The sequence below is a fragment of the Plecotus auritus genome (genome assembly GCF_963455305.1).
Source record: "Plecotus auritus genome assembly, chromosome: 9".
Lineage (NCBI taxonomy): Eukaryota > Metazoa > Chordata > Mammalia > Chiroptera > Vespertilionidae > Plecotus > Plecotus auritus.
The window spans coordinates 149,461,883-149,488,331 of record NC_137783.1 but is presented as its reverse complement, the minus strand read 5'-3'; the positions used below and the strand labels follow the sequence as shown (position 1 = coordinate 149,488,331).

General features: G+C 54.1%; 1 protein-coding gene across 1 annotated transcript; it reads left to right on the top strand.

Annotated features, from left to right (window-relative positions):
* Positions 1–217: 217 nt before the first annotated feature.
* SYT12 (synaptotagmin 12) lies at positions 218–21,202 on the top strand. Its single transcript, XM_080688367.1, has 8 exons — positions 218–497; positions 7,223–7,279; positions 10,798–10,991; positions 14,091–14,483; positions 15,657–15,875; positions 16,547–16,667; positions 17,584–17,717; positions 19,098–21,202. The coding sequence occupies exons 2-8, from the start codon at positions 7,246–7,248 to the stop codon at positions 19,269–19,271; spliced, it is 1,269 nt and encodes a 422-aa protein (XP_080544493.1). The 5' UTR covers positions 218–497; positions 7,223–7,245; the 3' UTR covers positions 19,272–21,202.
* The last annotated feature ends 5,247 nt before the right edge of the window (positions 21,203–26,449 follow it).

Genomic DNA, 26,449 nt, shown 5'->3' with positions numbered 1-26,449 from the left:
GGTGCTCGGCCTGCCTCTCGGAGGCCCTGGTGAGCACATGCCCACCTCGGTCCCGGGCCTGAGAGTGATGGCTGGGCTGGGCCTCCGGGAGACCCCGCCCGGGACTCCGAGGCGCGCTTGGGGATCTTCGGCTCAGGCCCCGGAAGCGCCGCGCAGCTCCCAGGAGCAGGAAGAGCGATCGGGGTTGTCGCTTTAAATTAAAGAGGGAGCGGGCGGGCGGGAGCGCGAGGGAGCGCGCAGCGGGCTCCTGGGAGCGTGCCCGGACTGCGGCGCAGCTCCCGTCCGCCGCCCCGGCCGGCCGAGCCCCCGGCCCGAGCCCCGCTGCTCGGAGGGAGCCGGGCGACACTGCAGGGTGGCGCTGCGGGCGACCGCCCGGTTCATCGCTGGTGCATGCGCGCTGCAGGAAGCCGGCCAGGACCCAGGAACCGGAGCCAGTGTCCACGCCGGAGCCGGAGCCGGAGCCGGAGCCGAAGCGGCGGCTCGTCGGCGGAGCCGGGGTGAGTACGCACCCGGCCGCCCCCCCACAGCCCCACCGCACGGCGCGCCGACGCACGCAGGGCCCCCTCCCCGTGCTGAGGACCCCCGGGCTCCGCGCGTTGCACACCCGCGCCGCGCTTGCACACGCACGCCCGGCACAGCGCACACCGGGCGCCCTTCCCCAGCCTGGCTACTCCGCGCACTGCGCATCGCATAGCGCCCCGCACGTCCGTTCCGCGTGTGCACACGCGCGGCTCCCCGGCCATTTACACGCCTCCCCGGCGCCCGCGCTGCACGCACACCGCGCTCACATTCATAGCACCCTGGCTGTCCCCACTGCTCCCCACACGCCCCTCCTCATATCCCCTGGGGGTTCCCGAGGCAGGCGTGCGGGCTCTTCAGGAAGTGCCCCAACACTAAGAGGCATGTCGCACCCTCTCGCCTGGTGGCCCGGGAGCCCAGGAAAGGATCCTCAGCTGCCCATGTCACCCGCCCGGGTCTGGGGCTTTCCAGGGGCCCCTCGGAACCTTGGACTCCGCTGCTCTTTGGTAGAGGGAACTTGCCCGACAGACCGTAGATTTGGGATGAAGATGGGCTGCGAGTGGGGTGGAACTTGAGAACCTGGAGCCAGGCCTGTTGGGTGGAGGAACCCTGAGCCAGAGAATCTGGTGACCCCCCCTTCCAGGGGCTGCAGAGGGACTGCGAGCCCGCCTCTTCAGTCGGGGAGGCCACCCCACCCAAAGCCCCTGGGAAACCTGCACCTGAGCGTCAACCCTTCCCCCGGCCAGGGGAGACAGGTTCAGAGAGAGAGCAGCTGTTGTGCTTCCTACTAGAAATGGGGAAACTGAGGCTCACCCAGACCAGGCCTGCGGTCCACTCCAGGTAACTCAGCCAGCCCCCACCTCCCCAAGATGAAATCTTCCCCAAGTCAGCCTGGGAGAATGGGGGCTCCCAGCCCCACTGGGGTTCAAGCCTGGGCTCTGCCTCTCATCAGCTCTGGTGCCCGTGGGCAGGTCATTTCCTGCACCTCCGTTTTCTTACCCATACATCGGGGAAAGGCAGCCCCCACAAAGGACGGCAGGGAGGGTTTGCTGAAATAATCCATGGCAAGTCCTAGTGGTGTCCAGTAAATGCCGGCCGCCACCACCCTAGCCATCCGAACTGTGGTTTCTGTGGGCTTTGGGGAGGATGAGTAGTCGGATGGGGTTATCTCAACAAATGGGAGCACTTGAAAAGAACCTCAAACCTAAAGAGTTTCTCAGCCCAGCCCGGGAGCCCCAGTCTTCCCCATGGCCTGCTGGCTTCAGGCTGAGGGGACAGGGAGCGAACACCTTGCTGACCAGAGCTGTGATTGGAGACACAATGAGCAAGGAAATGGGGTGGGAGGAGCAGAGACATGGGGCCCCATGCCCCTGCAAAGGCGCAAAATTCCTGGAAAGCCATTTCTTTGACTAGCTCAGGAGGGGGGCCTTGACTGTGGTCAGATTCCGCAAGGCCAGTGGAAGTTCTTCCCGCCCACCTCCACCCCCCGAAAAGCCTAGTCAGGATGTGGCATGGTGGCCAAGAGCCCAGGCCCAGATCCATCGCACCTTGGCACCAATCCCAGTATTGTTATTCATCTGCTGAGTGACCAGGGGCCCCAGCTTCTTCATCCTTAAAATGAGCATCCATTTATCCGTTCAATCATCACATCTATAGTGTGTGCCTACTACGGGCCAGGCATGGTGGTAAGAATTTAGCATCTATTATGTCTGATTCTTACAGCTTCAGATAGGTATTGCCAGGTAGGTGCAATTAAGCCTGGGTTTGAACCTAGAGCTGTATTTAATGAGCACACTCCATGCAGGTTAGGGTTGGGGGCTTTGGAGCAGGAATGAATAGATTGGGTGGGGAGGGGTGCCAGGAAGGAGACATGATCTGAGGAACTCAGATGCGGGTTTGGGGCAGCTCTGGCTCACCCCTCACCCCTGTTGAGCCCCATTTCCTGTGTCAGAAGCTGGGGGAGCTCTGGTCACAGGCTGCCCTGGCCTTGGATCTGCCTTTTCAGCATCCTATTCTGAGCCAAAGCCGCAGCCCCTCTGCCTGGCAGACCTCCAGGCTGCCAGCGGGAGCCTGCTGCGGTTGTCCCGGCACAGTGAAGTGGAGCCGGGGGCGGGGGGGGGGGGGGTGGTCTCAGGCACAGTGAGAACTGCCATTAAGAAGGGTGCTTGAAGCAGGGCCAGAGCTGGCTCGGTCTCTGTTCTCTGCTTACGGGTTATGTGACTTTGGGCTAATCCACTGCCCTTCTCTGAGCCTCGCTTTCCTCCTCTGTGGCATGGGGTTAACAATAGGATGTGCCCCCTCGGGGTCTTGGGGGAGATGAAGTCCTTGGCACAGGGGCTGTGGCTACTAATAGAAGAGGCACTGGACCAGGTGGCAGGCATGGCTGCCAGGCCCAGCTCCACCACTGCTGGCTCTGTGGCTTTGGGCAACTCACTTAACCTTTCTGAGCCTCCCCTCGCTCGTCGGAAGACCTGCTTACCAGGCTCCTGGACGGAGATGTTTCTCAGGTTCTGGCAGCGAATGGAGGGAAGTGAGGTCCAGGCCTGCTGAGCAAGCGCCCTGTCTGAAGGGGCAGAGCCTTCTCAGCTCCAGCTCATGTCCTAGGGGATTACAGGGGCTATAGACCGACTAGCCCCAGATCTAACTTTTAACAGGAAGCTATAATTCTTTTTTTAAAGAAATAAATGTTTAAATGGGGGGATGAGGCCCTGACTGGTTTGGCTCAGTGGATAGAGCGTCAGCCTGCGGACTCAAGGGTCCTGGGTTCGATTCCGGTCAAGGGCATGTACCTTGGTTGTATGCACATCCCCGGTGGGAGGTGTGCAGGAGGCAGCTGATCGATGTTTCTAACTCTCTCTCTCCCTTCCTCTCTGTAAAAAATCAATAAAATATATTTTTAAAAAAATAAATAAATAAATAAAAATAAATGGGGGGATGAGGACACATCTGTAATACCTTAATCAATAAAGAAATTTAAAATAATAATAATAAAATTAAAAAATAAACTGACAGGAGGGGCACCCACTGCTTCCCCTGGAAACCTAATCCTCATCCTCTGAAAAAAAAAAAAGAAAAGAAAGAAATGTTTCATGGGAAATTTACCAATTTTTAAATGTTGATGATTCACTTGAAGACAAATGAAACACGTCTGCAGGCTGGCCATACTGCCCCTGAGATTCCACAGCTCAGGAGAGGGGCAGGGGGGCCTTTTGGACAAATGGCCAGGCCAAGACCACTGTAGCTGATGTTTACCAAGCCCAACCACATTTACTTCTCATTCCACCGTCCTGGCGCCCTGCTAGGGCGGTGAGGAGCCCTGTTTTACAGACAGGACAACTGAGGCTCTGGGCTAGTGAAGGGGCAGATGTGCTCCGGCACTGTGGGAACTGCTGGCTGGGTGTGCCTGGAGTCCTTCACACCTTCACTGAAATCACAGCTCCCAGGCAGAGGGAGGAGGGGGTTGTGATGAGGGGAGGGAGAAGAAAGGTACGCAGTGTGGGAGTCTGGGGTCTGAGCTGGACCAGCCTTGAAGAGATGGGAGCCCTGCCGAAACCGGTTTGGCTCAGTGGATAGAGCGTCGGCCTGCGGACTGAAGGGTCCCGGGTTCGATTCCGGTCAAGGGCATGTACCTTGGTTGCGGGCACATCCTTAGTGGGAGGTGTGCAAGAGGCAGCTGATCGATGTTTCTCTCTCATTGATGTTTCTAGCTCTCTATCCCTCTCCCTTCCTCTCTGTAAAAATATCAATAAAATATATTTTAAAAAAAAGAGAGAGAGATGGGAGCCCTTGGACAGCCAGAGATCTGATCAGCAGATTCTGTCCCCAACCACGTGTACTTGCCACAGGGACGTCCCCCGCCCACGGGCATTGGCCATCCCAGTACGGCCCCACTCTCACAAAGTCAGTTGTGCCAGGTGAGCAGGAAGGAAAGCCCCTGGCATTGTGGGATTCCCAGCAGGGCAGAGGCAGGCTGGGAGTTCTCAGGAAACATTTGAAACCACGTGCCCTCCTGCACGTTGAGCACAGAGGTAGGAGCGTGGAGCCAGATGGCCTGGGTTGAACGGTTTCTTACTGTGTGGCCTGGGACAAACAACCTTACCTTCATGCCTCAGGAGTCTCCTCTGCAAACCAGAGATGATAATAGGACCTACCTGTGGGGCTGGCAGAGGATTAAATAAGTAATATATACGCAAAGGGCTTAGGGCTGTGCTTGGGTGTAAGGAGTGCTTGGCAGGGTTTGCTATCTCATGATCTCCAGCCCAGATCCCAGGAATGAGCTTCCACTTTGAGTCAGCACCGCCCTCCCATCACCATGACAACCCACATCTCAGGGAGTGGGGGCATCAGCAGGGGAGCTGGGGACAAGGAGCTGTGTGTGCACCTAGCAGGGCTTCCCCCCGGGCCCTGCTCGGCCCTGCTTCTGGAGGCCTCCCGCCTGGGACTTGAGGCACTCCCATATGTTCTGATAACCCTCCTTGGGTCAAGGCACCTCAACTTCTTGGCCCCAAAGCCACAGACTGGGAAGAACCTCAGGATTCTGTAAAATGCCCAGGAAAATGTTCGCCCTTTGATTGGACCTCAGTCCCCAAATGGGGGCCCGCAGAATGCTTGGAGGGGTTACGAACAGGCTAGCCACGGCCATGCAACTTTTTATTTACACTGTGCCTGAGTGGTGTTTACATATTTGTGAATTGGTGCAACATCTGAAAATCAAGAAACTGTACATAAACTATCCAGGCTTTTCTTTAAAGAGACAGAAGTTGCAGCCATGTTGGGTTGGCATTCCCGGGAACAGAAAAACACTTGATCCCTCAATCGTGAAGCACTCCACCGTTCTCACCCCCACATCCCCTGTTTATCCCACCTCACCTGTCTGTGCTACCTCTTGGAGCCACGAGGGACACAAACGCTGGGTGGGGCTTATCCTGTCCTTCCGTGTCCCTTGAACTGAGACACATACAGTTCATCCGGCCTCCCCTTTCCACCACCACCACCACCCCGTTTAGAATATGCCTGTGAGCCAAATTTACCTCTTAGCAACAACAGTAATAAAACTATGAGCAGTCTCTGGGTTCAGGTAATGGCTTGTATGAGCTTCTATCAGGCGTCCTCAAACTATGGCCCGCGGGCCACATGCGGCCCGCCGAGGACATTTATCCGGCCCGCCGGGTGCCGCTGCCTGTCCTGCTTAGCAGCCGACTCGTCCCGGGCCTGCAGTGCGCATAGGAATTTGTTCATAGTTTTTTTTTTAAACTATAGTCCGGCCCTCCAACGGTCTGAGGGACAGTGAACTGGCCCCCTGTTTAAAAAGTGTGAGGACCCCTGTAATCTAGATCATGGAGGGTGGAGTGGGGAGGGAGACGACGGGAAATAGGATATTGTAGAAATGTAGCCTTCCTTTTCCAGCTTAAACAAAAGCATTTGAAAGCATGCTTTTGAAAGCATCACGCGTCACTTAACGATTGGAAATGCGTCGTTAGGCAATTTCTTCGTTGTGCACACAACGCGGAGTGCACGTACACAAACCAGACGCTCTAGCCTACTGCACACCGAGGCGATGTGGTCCAACCTATGGCCTCTTGACTACAAACCTATGTAGCATGCTACTGTACTGAACACTGTAGCCAGTTATAACCCGCTGTGCTGTGACATTATAGCAGCTATGAAGTCACTGGGTGGTAGGAATTTCAGCTCCATCATAATCTCATGGGACCACTTGCATATATGCGTCCGTCTTACTGTGTAGTGAGCACCCCAGGGGGCCTGCTCTCATGAGCAACAACGAGTCGGTGCCGGTCAGCCTGGTGTTGGCAGGGTGGAAGTGCGGCAGGGGCGCCAGAGTTAGCAAACACAAATACAAGATGCCCAGCAACTTCTGCATTTCAAATAAACAACGCATTTTTAGTGATTAGTAGGTTCCCATATTTGGACATAGTCATAGTAAAAAATGACTCTGAAATTCCAATGTCACTGGGCATCTTGTGCTTTATCTGGCAACCCTTGAGGTGAAGTCTTCGAGTGCTTAAAGACAACTCTAGTCACCATTTTAAAAAATTGCCCTTAAGCGAATCTAAAAATCAAGTGAATAAAAAATCTGATGAACAAAACAAACAAACAAAAAAATAAAATAAATAAATAAATAAATAAATAATAAAATAAAAATAAAAATAAAAAATTGCCCTAGTTGGGTGGCTCAGCTGGAAGGAGCGCCATCGCATATACCAAAAGGCTGTGGTGAGTCGGCTCCTGGTCAGGGCACATACCTAGGCTGTGGATTCCATCCCTGATCCGGGTGCATACTGGAGGCAATGGACCTATGTTTCTCTCACATCAATGTTTCTCTCTCTCTCTGTGTCTCTCCCTTCCTCTCTCTCTAAATCGATAAAAATATATCCTTGCATGACGATTAAAAAATAATAATAGGGAGAACTTTCTATTTATTTGATGGGATGCTGCCCGAATTCATGAATTATTGAATAAAGCCAACTAGATCTTTTAAAAATTAATAATAATAGTTAATAACAATTTTAAAAATGGCTATTTTAAAAAATAAAATTAAAACCACCTACTTTTGCCCAGGCCCTGCTCATGGCTCAGTGTGAGCTCTGGATGACAGGCACAAGGGCACCAGGGAGGCCAGGGCACAGGGTTGGGGCCAGGGGCCCACTGTAGCCCTCTTCTCTGACTCTCTTTTCCCATCTAGTTTCAGCTACCGCAGCGGGCACCATGGCGGTGGACGTGGCAGAACACCACCTGAGCGGTGAGTCCCAGCAGCAAGCATGCCATCTCACAGGACCCTCCCGCCAGGCCTGGGGTGCGGGTAGCAGTGGGACACCCATCATGGCCCTGTTTTACTGGTAAGGCCCATCAATGACTTGCCCAAGGTCACATAGCCTTGAGGACACAGGGCTGGGACCAGTCTGAAATCCCTTCATCTTTTTGCTCCAGCGGCTTCTTCTGTGAAAGTGACTCCCTCTTTTTGACTTGAGAGGATCCCCCAGAAGGCCCATGTCCCGCTGCTCCCTAAAGATGAGCCTGTGACACAGAATCCACTTACCAGGGCCATTCCTGGAGCCTCTCAAGTAGCCAAGTGAGAGGAAACCCAGGAAGGTTGATGTTAGATCCGCAGGACATTCAACTCAGAGATGGCCCAGACCAGGGTCTTCAAGTACCTGGGATGCAGCTCTTGCCTTCCCTGTGTGCCGTGGCAGGCACCGAGCTTGAGGATGGAGTCACATGACACCAGACCCACTTCTCACCATCTCTTCTCCTTTTTTTTTTTTTTTAAAAAAAAGATACTCTTTTTTTTTTTAATTTATTGATTTTTTTTACAGAGAGAAAGGGAGAGGGAGAGAGAGTTAGAAACATCGATGAGTGAGAAACATTGATCAGCTGCCTCCTGCACACCTCCTACTGGGGATGTGCCCGCAACCAAGGTACATGCCCTTGATCGGAATCGAACCTGGGACCTTTGAGTCCGCAGGCCGACTCTCTATCCACTGAGCCAAACCGGTCAGGGCACCATCTCTTCTCCTTATGTTACTGTTCCCATTTGCAGATGGGGAAAAGGAGGCTCAGTGAGGGAAAGGGTCAGTGAGTACAGAACAGGGTCAGGACATGAACCCAGGTCTCCTGACTGCTCCCATCACTCAGCTCCTGCCCTAGCGTGGCCTCCAGCCCAGGGCTGAGCTGTGCACAGGGACAACCTTTCCCAACCCCTGCCAGGGATTCTCACCTGCAGGCTCCCAGGTCTTGGCATGGCCTTGAGCAAGTGATGGAACCTTTCTGAGCCTCCATTTACTTAGTGAGGCCTGCCTCAAGGACTGCTGGGAAAATTCAGTGAGCTAACCTATGCAAAGTGCCCAACACAGTGGAAACATAACTCTCCCCCAACTCCAGGTCTTTGCACATGCTGTTCCCTTTGCCTGGAGTACTTCCTGCCTCTCCCTGGCCAAGTCCTCGATGTGCTGTGGAGGTTACAAGCACAGATCTGGAGCAAGATTGACAGTGAATAGCTCCTCTGTCCCTCAGCTTCCTCATCTGTAACATGGGGATAATAGTAGAACCTTCCTCACACAGTTGTTCTGAGGACTCAGTGGGTTAATACACATGAAGTGCTTGGAACAGAGCCTGGCAAATAGGAAATAGAAGGGAACCTATTAGAACTCCAACTCCTCCTTGTGCTTATTTCTGGTCTCACCCTAGACCTCTCTTCCCTTGGGAATTCTTCGCATAGCGTCCTAAGGCTGGTACTCAGGATATGAATAAATACATGAGTCTCAATTGTCCTCATTTCATGTAGCTTCCTGAGGCTTTTCCTTTCATGCCCTCGGTCCACCAGGGCTCTGGCTTCAGTCCCTCATTTCCCTGGGTTCCTCATTCCCAGAGGAGTCTGGCTCTGCTTTGCCACCTTGCTGTGCCCATTGTCTGTGCCCGCCCACGGACCTGCTCCTACCAACATCCAAGGCCCTACTGTGCACGTCCCAGCAGGAGCCCCTCACGTATGCCCCTCACTCTCCAATTTAGAAGGTACATTCCCATCCCACCCCCCACTCACCAGCCTCCCGGACTACCTTGACCTCCCTCGACCTCAGCAGGACTGGCCCTGGAGCCCCTCTGTAGATCCTTGCTGTGGCTTTATTTAGACCACAAATTACATTCCAGCAACTGAAGTCAGAAGTAAGCAGTGCTTGCTCCCAGCCCCTGCATCCTTATTTCTTGCTTTTCTCATTCCTCCCTAGTCCGCCCAGCCCTTGGCCATTTGATGTGTGATTTTTACATCAAAACCATGTTGTTATACCATGTTGGGGATTGATGTTTTTCTCTTTACATTGCCTGAAACGTTTCTCTACATCGCCACAGTGACATCCTTGTCATCCTCAAAGGCCAGTGACATTCCCTCCTAAGACAGCACCAGGCCGGGGTCAGACCTCCAGGCTGTTTCCAGATTGCAGCTGTTATAAATACAGCCTCGATGACTCACACCAGACAGAAACTTGTCGGGATGTTTCCCTGAGAATAAATTCCCTGGGTGGCACCACTGGATGGGGATGTTTTGTGGTCATCTTTTTCCGGATGAGACTGGGCCCAGAGAGGCTAGGTGACCTGGACTTCTCAGCCCTGTGGCCTTGAGCCCATAGATAGGTGTGTTCTTTTGCCTCTCCCGGCCTCAGGTCTCCCTCTAGAAGGCAGAGACCTCACAGGGTGCTGAGTGCTGGATACATGCCAGGGCTGCAGGCTGGGCCCCGCCATTCTCCAGAATACATTTAGTATAAATTCTGGCTAACGTTGGCACAATCAATTTTTGGAGTATAGTCATCATGCCAAAAGAAACCCCATATTCCACATTCCTCTCTACTCCCCTAACCCCTGACAATCACTAATCTATTTTCTGTCTATATAGATTTGCCTGTTTTGGACATATAAATAGAATCATACAACATATGGTCTTTTATATCTGGCTTGTTTCACTTAACATGATGATTTCAAGGTTCATCCATGTTGTAATATATATCAGTACGTCATTCCTTTAAAAATATTTTTTTTAAATGACTTGAGAAAGGGAGAGTGGGAGAGAGAAAGAAACATTGATCAGTTGCTTCCTGCACACGCCCTCAAACCTGCAACCTGGATGTGTGCTCTGACCAGGAATTGAACCTCAGACCCTTTGGTACACAGGATGGTACTCCAACCAACTGAGCCACACTGGCCAGGGCAGTACTTAATTCTTTTTTATTGCTGAATATTACTCCATTGCGTAGATATACTATATATTATTTACCCATCTATCCATTAATGGACACTGTGTTGTTCTAGATGAGGTTTGAGGTAAAAATGGGATCATTTTTTGTCCCCCAAATCCCTTTCCTTTTTCCCCAAACCCCAAAAGGCTGCTTTGATTATCTGGAAACAAGAGGTCCTCTGAAGGGCGAGGTCTGAAAACTCACAGAGGCAAGAACAACCTTATTTGTTTAAAGCCTAATGAATAGTTAACCAGTGTTCACAGCTCCTCACCTGTTCTAGTCAAGTCACTCATGGTAGAAATGTCTGTTTTTGTGGGAAAGAGGATAAAAGCAGAAATCACCGAAGAGTGTCTTCTTATTCAACATGACCCCCAGCACCTAGCCCTAGCCCCTAGCCTAGCACACAGAAGGCACTCAGTAACTATCCATTCAGTGAGTGAGTAAGTCAGTGCTAAGCCACCTGCTCCCTGGGTGGGGTCTGTAACCACAGAGGGGCCCCGGGGCCCACTAATGAGAGGCTGCTTTTGCCTTGTAGTCATCAAGAGCCCACCTGACTGGGAGGTGGGTGTCTACGCCGCGGGGGCCCTAGCGCTGCTTGGAATCACAGCTGTGAGCCTGTGGAAGCTCTGGACATCGGGTAGCTTCCCCAGCCCCTCCCCGTTCCCCAACTACAACTACAGGTACCTTCAGCAGAAGTATGGCGAGACCTACGCAGAGGCCAGGCAGAAGGTGAGGCTTCTGCTCTTGTTTTTTGTTTTTGTTTGTTGTTGTTTTTTTTTGGGGGGGGGGCTCCTAGCAAATCCATTGTTCTCTGAGCTAGACTGATAGGCAAGCACTTCCCCTGCACCATCCTGACTTCTGTGCATATGCCTATCTTCCCCTTCACCCCCCAACAATCCAGTACTGCAGGGGGAAGAGGGTGTTAATCCCCTTGGAGGGACAATGCTGCGATTCCCCTGATTCTCCTCGATGTGAAGCTGGTGAAACAAACAGGCCTCTCCTTCCCAGCTGAATATGCTCAACAATTTCTGACTTCCCTTGCTCTTTTTCCTTTTATTAGCATCGTTAATAACTAGCTAATTACACCAATAACACTTGTGAGTGTGCAGACAAGAAAGGGGCCTCCTTTTCCTTGTTGTATGAGAAGGACCTGGTAATTAAACCCCAAGATTGTTAGCTCCTCTGATTCCAATAGCCCTTCTGTTCAAACTGAAAGACAAGATAAGCTACTTTCAAGGCTACATTCTTGTATACCCCTCCTCCTGTGGTTTTAATGACTCTAGACTGGCTTCCGCTCTTGTAGGTGCACACAGAGTTGTGTGCTCCACGCCCCCACTGTCTACTCTCAGGATCAACCTCCCTCCCCACCTCATTCCCTCCTGGTTAATTTCCTCCTGTGAACAGGGCCCTGGTCCTCTTTCATATCTCCAGCCTAGCCCAGTGCCTACTTGTTGAATGAATCCGTGAATACTTGTTTAATGAATAAATGAATGAATGGTTTCAATTTTAAAAACCATCCTGTGAAAAATACAGTGTGTCTCATAAAATGTACATACACACTGTGAATAATTATAAAGGCAGTGCTTATTAAAATACATTTCATTTTCAAAACTGAGCTATCAGCTGCTAAAGTGTGTGCATTTTTGGAGACACCCTGTATAGGAAAATATAAATAAGAAGAAACCTCTTTCCCAAATGCCACCACCCTGAGGCAAGCAACAGTTAAGCGTTTGTGTGTTTTTTTAACTATTACCATTTTTATTTATTTATTTCCAATATTTTTTTAAATGGTACAGCCACTTTGCTTGCTTTTTTATATATAAAGAATCTTTTTTTAGTATTTTTTATTGATTTCAGAGAGGAAGGGAGAGGTAGAGGGAGATAGAAACATAAATGATAAGAGAATCATTGATTGGCTGCCTCTTACATGCCCCCCACTGGGGATTGAGCCCACAACCCAGGCATGTGCCCTTGACTGGAATCGAACCAGGGACCCTTCAGTCCACAGGCCAATGCTCTATCCACTAAGCCAAACCAGCTAGGGCTCCAATATTTTCATCTAACCCCCCGCACCCAGTCTTTTTTCCATGCATAGCCTTTACACAATGGGTGTCATTTCTACTTAGAAATTTATTTTTTTAATATATTTTTATTGATTTCAGAGAGAAAGGGAGAGAGATATAAACATCAATGATGAGAATCACTGATCCGCTGCCTCCTGCACGCCCCACACTGGGGATGGAGCCCGCAACCCGGCATGTGCCCTGACCGGGAATCGAACCATAACCTCCTGGTTCATAGGTCGATGCTCAACCACTGAGCTACACCAACTGGGGTAGAATTTTATACTTGCTCTTTTCATCTCAGTTATACCTGAAGCATTTTCCCATGTTGTGGAACACCCATTATAAATATCATTTTAATGCCTATGTAACATTCCTCTTTATTTATCTGTCATGATTTACTAAATGCCATCATGAATGATGCCATGAGTGTTTTATAGTAAAATTATGTCTTCATTGGTATTATGTACTTTGAATAGATGCTCAGATGTTGAATGACCGTATCAGGGAGTACAAACATGTATAGGGCTCTCAGTATACACTGAGTGGCCAGATTATTATGATCTCTGAACGCATAATCATCTGGCCACTCAGTGTATATCCTGTATAATAAAAGGCTAATATGCAAATTGTCCCCTCGACCAGGATTTCGACCAGCAGGCAGGCCAGCCAACCGCCCATGTCCCCTCTCCCTGGCCAGACCCCACCCATGCACAAATTCATGCACCGGGCCTCTAATATATATATATATATATATATATATATATATATATATATATATATATATATATATACATATACATACACACACACACACACACACACACACACACACACTGAGTGGCCAGATTATTATGCGTTCAGAGATCATAATAATCTGGCCACTCAGAGTATATTGCTAAGTGTTTCATCACTTGATACTTGGAAGAGAATTTTTTCTGACATGATGTAGATACCAGAGAACACAGCCAGAATGTGTTCCCAGATCCGGGTGCCACATGCTAACTCATTTGAGGTTTCAGAAAGGACTGTCTCTCACTCTGTTGGGGGAACTATCAATTGGCACAACATTTTCAAAGAGCATTTTGATGACAAGTGCCAAACGCTTTCAAAAGGACTGTATTCTCTAAGTCAGGATTTTACAAAAGCTACTCAATGCTGCATTATTTATAGTTGTGAAAAAAGAGAAACAACATAAATGCTTAATAGTGGGGGAATTGTCAAATAAATTATGGCTATCTACTCAATGGGAAATTTGGGGGGGCATTAAAATTATGCTAATGAAGATGATGCAGCAACAGGGGAGATGCTCGTGGTACAAAAGCTTTTGTTTTCTCAAATATTAAGGTCAATTTAGACAAAAGAAAATTTGAATATTAGGGTGAGTGTTACCCAACATGAAAGTTTTCTCATGTTGCAGACATTTTTGAAAACTTCCTTCGAGGCTGCTTGATCGGCTATTGAGTAGCTGATCTGGACACTGAGATTGCTAATTATCTTTCCTTTTTATAAACATCACTGCAATGGATGGAACGCAGTCTATACAAATCAACATTTTGAGAAAATGCTCTCTTACATCCTGGTTACAGAGAAAACTGAGTGATGTGAATAATATTAAACGGGGACCTTCTGAACTAAGACACGCCCCGTTTTTACAGAAGGGGAACTTGGAGGTGCCTTGAGTGAGCAGGGATTGCCATACCTCTTTGCCATCTCAACACCATTGCCCTTGTGATGCTCCCCTGCCCCCTTCTCTCACCTCCAGAGAGTGCCTGCCTGGAGTACCCAACGGGCCAGCACTCGGGGACCACCCAGTCGCAAAGGCAGCCTCAGCATAGAGGACACCTTTGAGAGCATCAGCGAGCTGGGGCCCCTGGAGCTGATGGGCCGGGAGCTGGACCTGGCCCCCTACGGGACCCTCCGGAAGTCCCAGTCAGTGGACTCCGTCAACTCCATCTCCTCCGTGAGCAATACCTTTGGACAGGACTTCACGCTGGGCCAGGTGGAGGTGAGCATGGACTACGATGCCGCCTCCCACACCCTCCACGTGGCTGTGCTGCAGGGGAAGGACCTCCTGGAGCGGGAGGAAACCAGCTTCGAGTCCTGCTTCATGCGCATCAGCCTGCTGCCTGAAGAGCAGATCGTAGGCATTTCCCGGGTAAGTGGGGGCTGCAGGGTGGAGCAGAAGTGTGTTCAGGCTCTCAGGAGTCCTCCCGCTGCAGGACAGTCTGCAGAGCCAGGCAGGTTCTGAGGGGGGCGCTGGAGAGCGGGTGTGGATGCTGACCCCAGAGCCCAAGGTGGTGACTATAGGGAAGACGGGGGACAGCCAAGAGGCTGGTTTGGCCAAAGGAAGGAGAGATGGAACTGAAGATCATGAAGACCCTGCATGCTAAGGTCAGGATCCAGAGGTAGGCTTCTCCCCCAGAGGGGGAAAGAGGGGGAAGGAGCCCTCAATTCTCAAGCAAGCGATTGGGCGGGGAACATGGCTCCCAGAGAGCAGCGTGAGAGGAGCCTGCCCACAGCCCAGGCAGTCATCCAAGAGTGTGGTTCAGGGAACCTGGAGGTGCTGGTAGATTTATTCCCAAGAAGGCAGGCTTCTTACATCCCAGCCCAGCCGATCCCAGCGAGTGGGTGGCTACCCGCAGGCTGGGCAGCCCCCCAGCTTTAGGCAAGGTACCAGGAATGAGGGCTCCGCTCTTTAAATATCACCAGGCAGTGACTAAGGCAGCTCCCCACGGGAGGGGAGCAGTGCCCGCAAGTGCACCTTCCCAGGGGCCTGCCCACAGCTTCCTGGGAGGAGGCAGGTGGAACCCACCAGGCAGGACTGGGCTTGGAAACTAAGTCAGTGCAACCTTGCCTAGTCATTCCATCCGTCTGTCCGTCCCACAACGTTCAGGCAGCTCTGTGGGGGCTGGGACATCAATGGCTCTGGACTCCACAATTACCCGTACTCACTCCACATGGCCCAGAGCTAGACTTGGACACATGCAAGAACAACGGAGACCAGCTCAGCTGATGCATCGTGAGGGTTCTATGGAGCCATGGCCACTGAGGATGGGACTTAGTTGGGGTCAGATTGTGTAAGCTTTCAATGCCAGGCTAATACTAGTAGATTGGCCCCCACTGAGGGGACAACAGGGGGCTTTTAAACCATCACAGCTGAGCCACCGAAAGAAGGATTGGCATTGAGGTTGTGGGGACAGCAGAGCCAGGACTCTAGCCTAGGTACCAGACTCCATCCAGGGTTCTCGCCTTGCCATGGCCTACAGGACCCTGGCTGCCACCCCCTCCCCACCTTTGACGTGCCCTCCACGGCCCTTTCTCTCTGCAGATCCAGAGGAATGCCTACTCCACCATCTTCTTCGACGAGAAGTTCTCCATCCCCCTGGACCCTGCTGCCCTGGAGGAGAAGAGCCTGCGGTTTTCGGTGTTCGGCATTGATGAGGATGAGCGGAATGTCAGCACGGGCGTGGTGGAGCTGAAGCTTTCCGTACTTGACCTTCCGCTGCAGCCCTTCAGTGGCTGGCTCTACTTACAGGATCAGAACAAGGTAAGTCCGCCCACCCGCCCACCCGTGCAGGGAGTGTCACACGGGTACGCTCCAGAGGAGGGACCCCATTGTCCTCTCCGACTCCCCGAACACCAGCATCTTTAGGAAATGAGAGCAAGAGACCTGAGCCACATTCAAGGAGGCTCCATTCACTGCATGCAGATGAGAAACACCCTGACCACTGTTTACAGCTCTTCTATTGCTCCTACCTCCGAACCCGTAGAAGCTCTACCCCTCCAGAGCTTCTACGTGAGGGGAGCACTCCTCTGGCCCTGACGTGAGGTATTTCAGACAGAGGCCACGCTGAAGTTTACCTTTATCAATGTAAGAGTGCTTGGGAGCATGACTGTTATTCAAGCAAATGACCTCCTACATACATGACCTATGTGCTCCTACCACAGAGTGTTTCCCTTGGCCACGTAACTGCATGTGGATGCTGCATTTGACAGGCAGCCTCCAGCCTTCCTTCCAAGGCAGGACCCCCAGTGGTGGGAGTGGGGGATGGTGCCTGCTTCATGGAGGGGGGAGGGGCCCTTTCCCAATCCCAGCAGCCTAGTGGCCTGGTATGAGGGGCCCCAAGAACAGCAGCTTCTCAGTGGGGAAGGAAGCTTCTGACTTTCCCTGGACCTGTCAGGGGACAGAGTCCTCTAAGCCACCTGCCCGTCCTGCAGGCCGCCGACGCTGTAGGTGAGATCCTGCTGTCCCTCAGCTACCTCCCCACGGCCGAACGCCTCACCGTGGTCGTGGTGAAGGCCAAGAATCTCATCTGGACCAACGATAAGACCACAGCCGGTAAGGCCCAGCTGGCTGCCCGGCTCCTCCGTGGGGCTGGTGGGACCTGTGGTCCAGCTGCTAAGCCCTGGGCACCTGGATACATCCGTAGGTGTGGGGCACAGCGCCAGGCTCCCCACCTCCAGCTCTGGCTGAGCTCAGGAGCCGTGCGCAGCGGGAAGACTCATCTAGCTGGGGAAACACGGGAACCACAGAGGGAGGCAGGGAGCCCCTACGGGGAGAGAGAGGGGAATCTGAGAGCAGAAGGCTGGGTGCTGGGAAGGAGCCAAGGTGGGCACCTACTTCCCACCTGCAGTTCATGGTGGAGGCTCCGTTCCCAGAGGCTGGTCCGCATTCCAGATCTCAAATGGGGGGCAGGGCCACTGGGATGGTGTGCGTGCCAGGCAGGACCCAATGCCCCAGATCTGCAGGAGCCTCCAGCCCCAGGTAACAGACGACAGAGGACTGGGGAGCCCAACCCACTGGAGCCTGGGAGAATCCGGGTCCAGGCAGGTGCAGCAAGGATCCCCAGTGGGCGGTAGGTGAGGACAGACGGAGACTTGTTATTTCAGAGCCCCACATCGTTGAGTCAAACCCTGCTGAGCAGGTGCCAGCTGACTCAGCTGGTGTCTGCGCTCCGACCATTTATAGAATGAAACGTGGTGGGTCTGCCAAGTCCGCTGAGCGTCACGTGAGAGGAACATGCTTCTGGGCTGGGAGGCACGCTGCCCGTGTCCAAAGCCCAGCTGTTCTCTGCGTGTGAGCCTCAGTTTTCTCATCTGTCAAATAGGAAATAAAGGACCAATGGCAGGACTGCAGGAGATAATGGCAATAGTTAAGGTCTGGGCCGTTTAGAGCTAGTGGGCCACTGGGATGGGCAGGGCTGTGTCAAGGAAGTGTGGCCCTGGCCCTCACCTCCACCCCCTCGTCCACCCAGACCCCTACGTCAAGGTGTACCTGCTGCAGGATGGGAGGAAGATGAGCAAAAAGAGGACAGCTGTGAAGAGGGACGACCCCAACCCAGTGTTCAATGAAGCCATGATCTTCTCGGTGCCCGCCATTGTGCTCCAGGTGAGGGGGAACGCGCCGGGGTGGGAGCCAGGCCAGGTCACCCCGCGGCTCTGGGGCCACTTCATCCCCTGCAGCCTAGCTTCCCGGGGCTCCTGCAGGTGTTGATGGTTTGCCTCGAGCCATGTTGTCAAGAAGCATTTATTTAGCACCTACTAGATACCAGCCCTATGGCGGGTGCTGGGGACATGGGTACTGCATCCTTGGTGCCTACAGGGGACAGGCAGGGAGGTCCCTAAGCAATCCTAATCAACTAAGAGCATGCCAGCTGTGGGCGGTCAGGGACACCTTCTGCAGGAGGGTTTAGCTAAGCTGAAGTCTGGGGGCAGACAGCTCCCGGCAGAGAAACTGCAGAGACCTGGAGATGAGCCAGGGCTGGCCCAAGGGCAGGGTTCTGCCCGAAATCTCCCGAGGTTCTACCTGCAGAGGCTCTGCTGAGCTCCCCACACCCCCGTGGCCTTCATGAGGTGACCCCCTACCAGCAGAGATATCGCAGACCACGGTGGGGAGATTGCAGAAGATATGACCTGGGCCACACCAGTGGTGCTGTTTGCATTCCTCAGAGCATGGGGAACTCACCGCCTCCCCTCACTACCACCTTCCATCGCGGGGCAGTCCTGACAGTGAAAACGTCCTTTTGTGCTTTGAGCCAACGCTACCTCTTAGCCCTGGGGCTGCACAGAAACCCACTTAATCTCCCCTCCGGGACACCCTGTCTAAATGTGAGAGCCCAGAGTTCTGCCTCAGTCTGGGTGTTCCTAACCCAGGCACACATCCCAGCATCTCTGGGTGGTCCTAGGACCCAGGTGTTGCTGCCTTGCCTTGCCACCCTCGTGGGACAGACTGCCCATCTGTCCCTGCTTCCCCCTGGGTGGTCAGAGTGCCACTATGTCACAGCCTCCAAGGGCCAGAGACTTCTTGGGAAGCTCTGGCTGGGCTCTAGTTTCAGCTTTACTCCTTTGATCTCAAGCAGTTTCTTTCCCTTCCTCAGTCGTGTCCAAACTACAATTATATTAGGAGGAACAGCAGGCGTTCTGACGCCTGACTGTGCACAGGCACCTTCCCGAGTACCTTACATCTTAACTCATTTTGTTCCAAGAACAGGTAGGAACTACTGTTATCACCGTTTTACAGATGGGGAAACTGAGGCCAAGTCACTGTCCAAGGTCACGCAGCAAGGAAGTGGTGAGGTGGCATTTGCACCTGGCCCACCTGGTGCTGCCGCTGTGTAGGGCGGGAGGCAGCAACAGAAGCCGGTGGGGTTAGGCAGATCAGAGATGAGGATGTAGAGAGCCGTGCCTGGCACCCCGCTGGGGCCCAGGAGCCATGGAGGACCTCTGGCACTGCCCCTGGTCCCCAGCACTCATGTCATTTCTTCCTCAGGACCTGTCTCTCCGCGTGACGGTGGCTGAGAGCAGCAGTGATGGCCATGGGGACAACATAGGCCATGTCATCATCGGGCCGTCAGCTAGTGGCATGGGCACCACACACTGGAACCAGATGCTGGCCACGCTGCGCAGGCCTGTGTCCATGTGGCACCCCGTCCGGCGAAACTAGCACCTGGGGCAAGGCCATGGGGGGGCACTTGAGCTGCCTGGAGCCTGGCGCAAGCTCAGGGGTGACACCCTTCTCCATTGTCCAGCTGGAGCCATGAATGCTGGGGTCCCCCGGTGGACTCCCCTTGAGCCATCTCGGTCCCTCTCTCTAGACTGCAGTGGAGAAAGGCCTAGAGTTTCTCCCTAAGGACCAGCTGTAGCTGGACACTGACCCATTGTTCTCCCATTTTTAGATCCCCAACTGGTCTGCCCCTCGGCCTGGAGTGACCTTAGCCTCTCAGAGCTCCTCATATCCCACCCTGGCTGAGAGGCCAGCGCCACGCTGGGCCATGCACTAGAACAGAGCAAGTCTTGGGGGCCAGGCACTGTGCAGGCACCAGCAGGCGTGACATGAACAAGACACAGACCTCTAGACGCCAGGAAGACAAGAGCCTCTGTCCTGGTGATCTGCTCAGTGTGAATGGTGGCCCAGCCAGGCAGGGCTGGGGGGCAGGGGGAGCGGGGGCGGGGTTGGAGGACGACAGGGGAGCTGTGGTTTGAGGGACAAGAAAAAGAACTGAGAGTGACCCAGGCAGGCGACCCAGCCTGAGCATTAGGGACGTGGACTTCTCTGCACACAGTCCTCAGCCCACTGTGGTGGACACAAGGGCCTCTCTGGGCAGGAGAAGAGACCAGGCCAAGCAGAGGTCCGCAGAGGCCCAGACCCAGGCCCTGTGTTTAGTCCCACGCACTCCAGGCCTCGGCTCCGCAGCATTTGCTGGAGTCCTTCCAGGCCAGGCCCTGTTGGGGAGAGATGTCTCCGCCTGGGGTGGACTGGGGGACGGTGGGGCGGCCAGAACAAAGACCGCAGGGGATCTGTGGGTGAGGCCTTTGGGGACTGCAGGCCCCTGAGAGGACATGGTGGATGCAGCAGGAGACCCTTGGGCTGGGCCTTGGAGAGAGGGGCAGCCTGAGCAGTGGCGTCGAAGGACAGTTAAGAGGGGTCAGGACGGACTGTGAGACTGGGAAGGAGGTGGCTCCGGGGGCACGTTCCCAAAGCAGAGCCTGAGATGAGGCTTCAAGGGCACGGGCTGTGTCAGGGGACAGCCCTCGGGAGAAACCAGTCAGGGAGAGAGGGAGGCCGGGGCAGCGAGCAAGCTGTGGCTTCAAGTGTCCAGCCTCGGCCTGCCGGCTTGGGGAAGCTCGGAGTGTGAATGGCACCCAGAAGGGTCCTGCTCAAAAGGAAAGGGGCTTGGCTGTCACCCCCACATGCATCATCTTTGGCTTCTGCCCCACCCCCAGCTGGAGGAAGGGTCACTGGCTGAGGCAGCTTCCATCCACCACAGGCAGCCCCAGAGAAGCAGGCAGCCATGCACCCCTCATAGCTGAGGGCTCGGTGTCCCTGCTGGTTCAAAGGAATTGGGGCGGGGGGGGGGGGGAGTATCTACTCCATGTGGCAATCCATGGGGAGCACATGGGCTCTTGGGCTGGCTGCCTCTGGCCCTGGTGAGCCATGGACGCCCAGGCCCACTGGTTATCCCCAGTGATGTGGCAGGAGAGGGTGGCTGGACCACAGTGGGAGGCCCAGGGTGGCATTGGGACTAGAGGCAGGACTGTGGCTCTCCCCATGTGACACGGCCAGGGCCCAGCACCAGGAGGTCTGCACGGCCCAGGCCAGCATAGAGTCTGGAGACACACAGCGGGCGAGCCTCTGCAGCCTGGGAGAGCCCGGACTCTTCCTACCCCAGGCTGTGCAGTGCAGGCCATGACTCCCCGCTTCCCTCTCTTCCCTTCCCTTTAACTGCATGACATGTTGACTGTGCACCCGGGATGGGCTTGATGGGGACTGAGTATGCTGACTGGAATGATTCTAGAACCAAAATAAAGCTGGGGCAGGAAGGAGGGGGCTTCCAGGAGCCCTGCTCAGCCTGAACACCTTCATCTCTGCTTTAGGAACCAGGGACTCGGGCCTGTGCCCGTGCTGCCCCTGCTGCGGGGTGCCCAGAGCTGGGGGAGGGTCAGGGAGGGGGCCCTCAATCTGGTTAGGGAGACCATGACTAAGACCAATGCCATCACACTGCTTGGGAAACTCAGAGAAGGGGCCATGAGCCAGGCCAGGTGGGGAGGATGACAGTGGGGAATATCAAGGAAGGCTTCCCGGTGGTGTTGCCAACCTGAGCCTTCGGGGCAAGAAGTAGCATAAAGCCAAAAAGGGTGGATAAGGCCCCCAAAGCATTCCTGGAAGAGGGAAGAGCATATGGAAAAGGGCAGGAGCAGAAGCGGACAAAAACTTGGCTGATATATCAACCTTGCTAAAGCCCTTAGGGGAGGATGGGGGCGAAAAGAGCCAGAGGCAAGGTCTGGGGGGAGAAGGGCTGTAGGAGTCAGTGAATGCTGCTGTGCAGCCTGCAACTCTAACACTTAGAGGTAGGTACTGTGTCATCTCCTTTTTGTAGATATGGAAACGGAAGCTCAGAGAGGTTAGGTAACTAGCCCAAGGTCACACAGCCTAAAAGGCTTAGAGCTGAGATTCAGGCTCAGGCTCCAGAGCTCATGCTCTTAACCACTAGGCGGCACGGCCCCCTCCCCAGCTCCTGAGGAGTGGGGCTGAGGGCACACAGAAGCCCCTCTGGGTCCCAGGCTGTTATGGTTTCCCCCTCCCCCGGAGAAGGAGGATCTGGGTGGACACTCCCCGCCACTATAAGGCCTGGCTGTGAAGAGCTCCTGTGGAACCCTCTCCCAGCACAGGGGAGACAGGTAACCAACCAGCCAGGCTCTTGCAGGAGCCTGTGAAGGTTGGCGCCAGGGAAAGCTCAGAGGACATGGAAACATGAGCTCTGGCTCTGCAGGCGGGCAGACTGGACACATGGAGGAAGGAGAGGAGCCTCCAGGCAGGGGAACTGCCTTGCCTGCACAAGTGTGGCATGTGTCCAGGGACAGAGGCCAGGTGTGGCTGAGCTGAGGAGACTTCGTGTCCGGGTGGAGACCGGAGGTCCTAGTCCTGCTGGCAGTGGGGAGCCCCAGACAAGTCAGAAGGAGGGAGGCAGGAAGGGGGACACTCCAAGCAGCCGTGAAAAAGAGGGACATCAGCAGGCTGCTCTGGATTCGTGAGGGGAGGTCCAGGCTGCCTTTAGGTTTTAAGTTCATTCAACAGGGCCCAGACCCAGCTGCTCCCATCTCTTTCTGCCTCTTCTTTCTCTTCCCCCATCTCCCCACTTCCTCCAACCCCGGGCTTATGGGCCTGCCTGGAAGGTCCCCGGCCCCCTCTGTCAGGGAGCCTTCAGCGACAGACTGAGCCCCACCCAAGAGGACAGGTGTGGAGGTTGCTGACCTGGCCAGCAGCACGGGCCAGGCAGGCCCGCATGTGGGAGGAGCAGGACCAGCCAGTTTATCGCCCACAGTGCCTGCAGCTCCAGACTTTCTTCCTCTCTCCTGCCTGCGGTCGTCTGGGACTGCAGACACCGGAAGGGACGATCCCAATGGCTAAATAAACGCAAATCAATGGCCACGGAGGCTGAGCTGGTCTTGGGGAGCCCGACAGAAGAAAACTAGAGAGAAGAGGCCCTTTGGGGTTCTGCCTGCCACAGACCTGTGTCTGCTGCTTACTTGCTGTGTGATAAGTCCCTCTCAAGAGCCTGTTTCCCCAAGAATGAGATATTGGATAAAAAGTCTCCAACGGCCCCCCATACTCTGACTTCTGGGGATTCTGTGTGTAGAGGCTCTAGAGCCCCATTACCTGGGTTAGAACCCAAGCTCCTCCACTTATCAGCTGTGGGATCTTGGGGCCTCCGTTTCCTCGATTGTCAAAGAGTATAAGAATTATACATACTTCATTGGATGAAATAGAATGACACATGCTAAGTGTCTGGCCCACACTAGGTGCTCAGTAAACGTGAGGCCAAGGCTTTGGGTGGAGTTCCTCCTCCTGGGATTTGGTGTTTGGGATGAAAGGGAGGGAAGGTACGTGGGGAGGTGTGAGGAGCCAAGGGCCTGTGTCGCCAGCCAAGTCATCTCAAGGGCAGGACTGGACTCTGAAGTTCCACGGCCCTGGCACCCACTTTCCCTTCCCTTGGTTCATCCATAAACACCCCACACCCTAAGCCAGGAACCCCAAGCAGAGCAGGTGATGACGGTGCAGAGAGCAGAGCCACCACTCGGGGGCAGCAGAGACTCAGCTGGAACGGAAGGGGACTCCGGGCCTCAGGGAGGATGGGGGTGGGGGTGTCAGAAAATGGAGCAGATGGAAGCTGGAGGGTAGTCACCTGTCTGCTGACCCTGAACTCAGGTCATGCACTTATTCACTCATGCATGCAACCATTTGTTCCTTTATTCATTTCTTAACTTAGATTATTGAGTCAGCCCATCTTCCTTCCTTCCTTCTTTCCTTCCTCTCTCCCCTGCTCCATCATTTTCCTTCTCTTCCCATTTGTCCAGCCAAGCAGTCCATTGGACATAACATCCTCAGCCAAAGGAGGGCCGGTCTGGCAATCTCTGTTCTAGGGTCCTTGGGGCTGTGACCCACTGTTCAGGGTTCCCAAAGGACTCTGGACTTAACACCAGTGGGACTTTAAGAGGCTGAGTCACCCACAGGCTGGCAGTAAATGGCAGGCACACAAAGCAGTAAACAGTATAACAGTGCCCTGGTGGGCCAACTGACCTGGGCCACCTCCTCGCTCCAAAATAAACTCCAGGAAAACACTGCTGTCCAGGGCCCAGCGATGTCTGAGACTTGGGGAAATTCCTTGCCAACCAGGGCACATTTTCCTGGCCCTAATCAGGGGTCCTCAAACTTTTTAAACAGGGGGCCAGTTCACTGTCCCTCAGACCGTTGGAGGGCCGGACTATAGTTTAAAAAAAAAACTATGAACAAATTCCTATGCGCACGGCGTGCCCGGGACGAGTCGGCTGCTAAGCAGGACAGGCAGCGGCACCCAGCAGGCCGGATAAATGTCCTCGGCGGGCCGCATGTGGCCTGCGGGCTGTAGTTTGAGGACCCCTGAGCATAGAGTGGGGGTAAAGCTGGGGTTTAACATCCGTAGATCTGAGGGCTGAATGAACTCATGCATATGAGGTGTGATGTCGGGAGAGAGTGCGGCGTTGTGGCCAGGCCTAGGATTTTGCCTCTTACTAGGTGTGGATCTTAGACAAGCACTTAACCTCTCTGGGCCTCAGGCACCTCATCTGTGAAATGGGGCCGACCATCCCCACCTGCCAGGGACAGTACCTGCACAGGGTTAGGGATCCATTAATGGGTGCTGTTATCATTAGGAAATGTTCAGTGAAACTGTACAGCATGACACACATCGAGAGTGTCAGCGTGATTATGCCTGTAGCAACCAAGGCCAAATGCCTCTGCCTGATTCTCAGCTCCCTCCACCCCAGCCTGGCCTCACCTGCCTTGCCACCCAAAGCCTGATGACAGCAGCAGTGGGGAAGACATCACTGGGGGATGGGGCCCCTCCCCACCACTCCTTGGGGCGGAGAGCCCTGCTCAGCGGCTACACACCAAGCCCAGTGCCAAGTCACTGCCCAGCCCTGTGGCAGTTTCGGGGAGGGAGGGGCACCTGAAGGGTGGGGCAGTCCTAGGATCTTCCTCTATCCAGGTGAGGCTCCATTCAGTCTGCTGACCAGGCCCTGGGTGAGCTTGGAAGATGAGTCAGGGTCAGGGGTCTGGGCTCTGCCTCTGTGCAGGCTGGGACAGTGACACCTGGCCCGCTGCCTCTTTGGGTCACAGTGAGTTTCAAAGAAGGCTGAGAGGGCTTTTTCTGCACCAAGGACATCGTCATTAATTTTAAAGAGCGGGGGTGGGGGAGAAAGAGAGAGAAACATTGATATGAAAGAGAAACATTGATTGGTTGCCTCCCTGCTAGAGTCCCAACCAGGGCCGGGATCCAGCCCTAAACCTAGGTATGTGCCCTGACCGGACCCGCCACCTTTCTGTACAGGACGATGCTCCAGCCACCTGAGCCACACTGGCCAGGGCCGAGGGTGCTTTTTCATGTGTCGGGCTTTGAACTCCATGCAGGTGACATCATGACCTGAGTGGGGGGTGGGGAGGGCAAAGACTTCTGCCCCCTGTTTCCTTGCGCTTTAATGAAAACACTCAGTTCAGCATCTGGGGAGGATTTTGTGCTCATTTTTTAGATTTCAATTCTGATTACTAATAGGGCTGGGAGGTCAGGTTCTATGTGTGTTCCCGACACCCCAAGTGCTCCACTGTCCAGTCCCACCCCAGCACCAGCTCCCCAGGCCACCTCGCCCTCAGTGAACCCCAAAGCAACCCGCTCTCTCTTGCCTCTGTTCCTTGCATGTTCTGTTCCCTCGGTTTGGAAAATCTTTCCCCTCCCCCATCTGACTCTTACTTTTTCCTCGACTCCGGTCCCTCTTCTCAGAAGGGTTTCCTGGTCCCCCAACCCAGGTGAGGGGACCCTCTCCCCTACTACCATCCACTGCCTGTTCCCACTCCTGTTGTAGCTCTTATTACTCTGAGGCCCCCCTGCCTGTCTCCCATTCTAGGCATGGGCTTTTCAGGGTAGGGACTGTGTCTTAAACGGTTCAGTGCCCCCTGGCCCTTGGGCACAGAGGGACCATCCGTGTTGGTTAAATCATGAGGATCACTCACACATGGCACCAAACAGGCCCCAGATCCTGATCTAAACTCTTTATAAGTGGAAGATTCCATCGCTTCCCCAGATAATGCCCCAGCCAGAAGTGACAGGTGGCCACCCACCTGCAGCGAAACTTCCTGGTGCTGGCTGGGGGAGGGCAGACCAGGCCTCACAGGGCATGCTCAACACACCGCATTCCTACCCGGCCCAACCACCTGCAGGGAGGAGTGTGCTATACAATGTCTCCAGAGCCCTTAGGGAAATGCGCATTCATTCATTCATCCCCTCCTCAAGGTCCCGGCTTCTGCTGGTGCTCCACCTGTACTGGGCACCTGGAACCCAGTCCCTGTCCCCATCAAGCTAGTAGGCAAACATGGCTGACCCCCATCTCCCTCTTCTTCCCCTGTCCACACCCCTGCACACACTGTCACTGTCCAGCTACTTGTCTCTCCCCACCCCTATCATACAGAATTCGCCCCTGAGGACATAGAATCTGAGTCTGGGTGCCCCCCTCCGGTGGTCCCAGCGGGCGCACACAGTAGGTGCTCAAGAAAGTTTTCATTAGTGGCGAATGGGATGGGAGGTGGGAGGG

Excerpts from the sequence above, each read along its gene's own strand:
- SYT12 (XM_080688367.1), top strand. The coding sequence starts at position 7,246 with ATGGCGGTGGACGTGGCAGAACACCACCTGAGCG. Across the intron at positions 15,876-16,546 it reads ACTTACAGGATCAGAACAAG|GCCGCCGACGCTGTAGGTGA; the intron begins GTAAGTCCGCCC and ends CCCGTCCTGCAG. Across the intron at positions 17,718-19,097 it reads TGCCCGCCATTGTGCTCCAG|GACCTGTCTCTCCGCGTGAC; the intron begins GTGAGGGGGAAC and ends TTTCTTCCTCAG.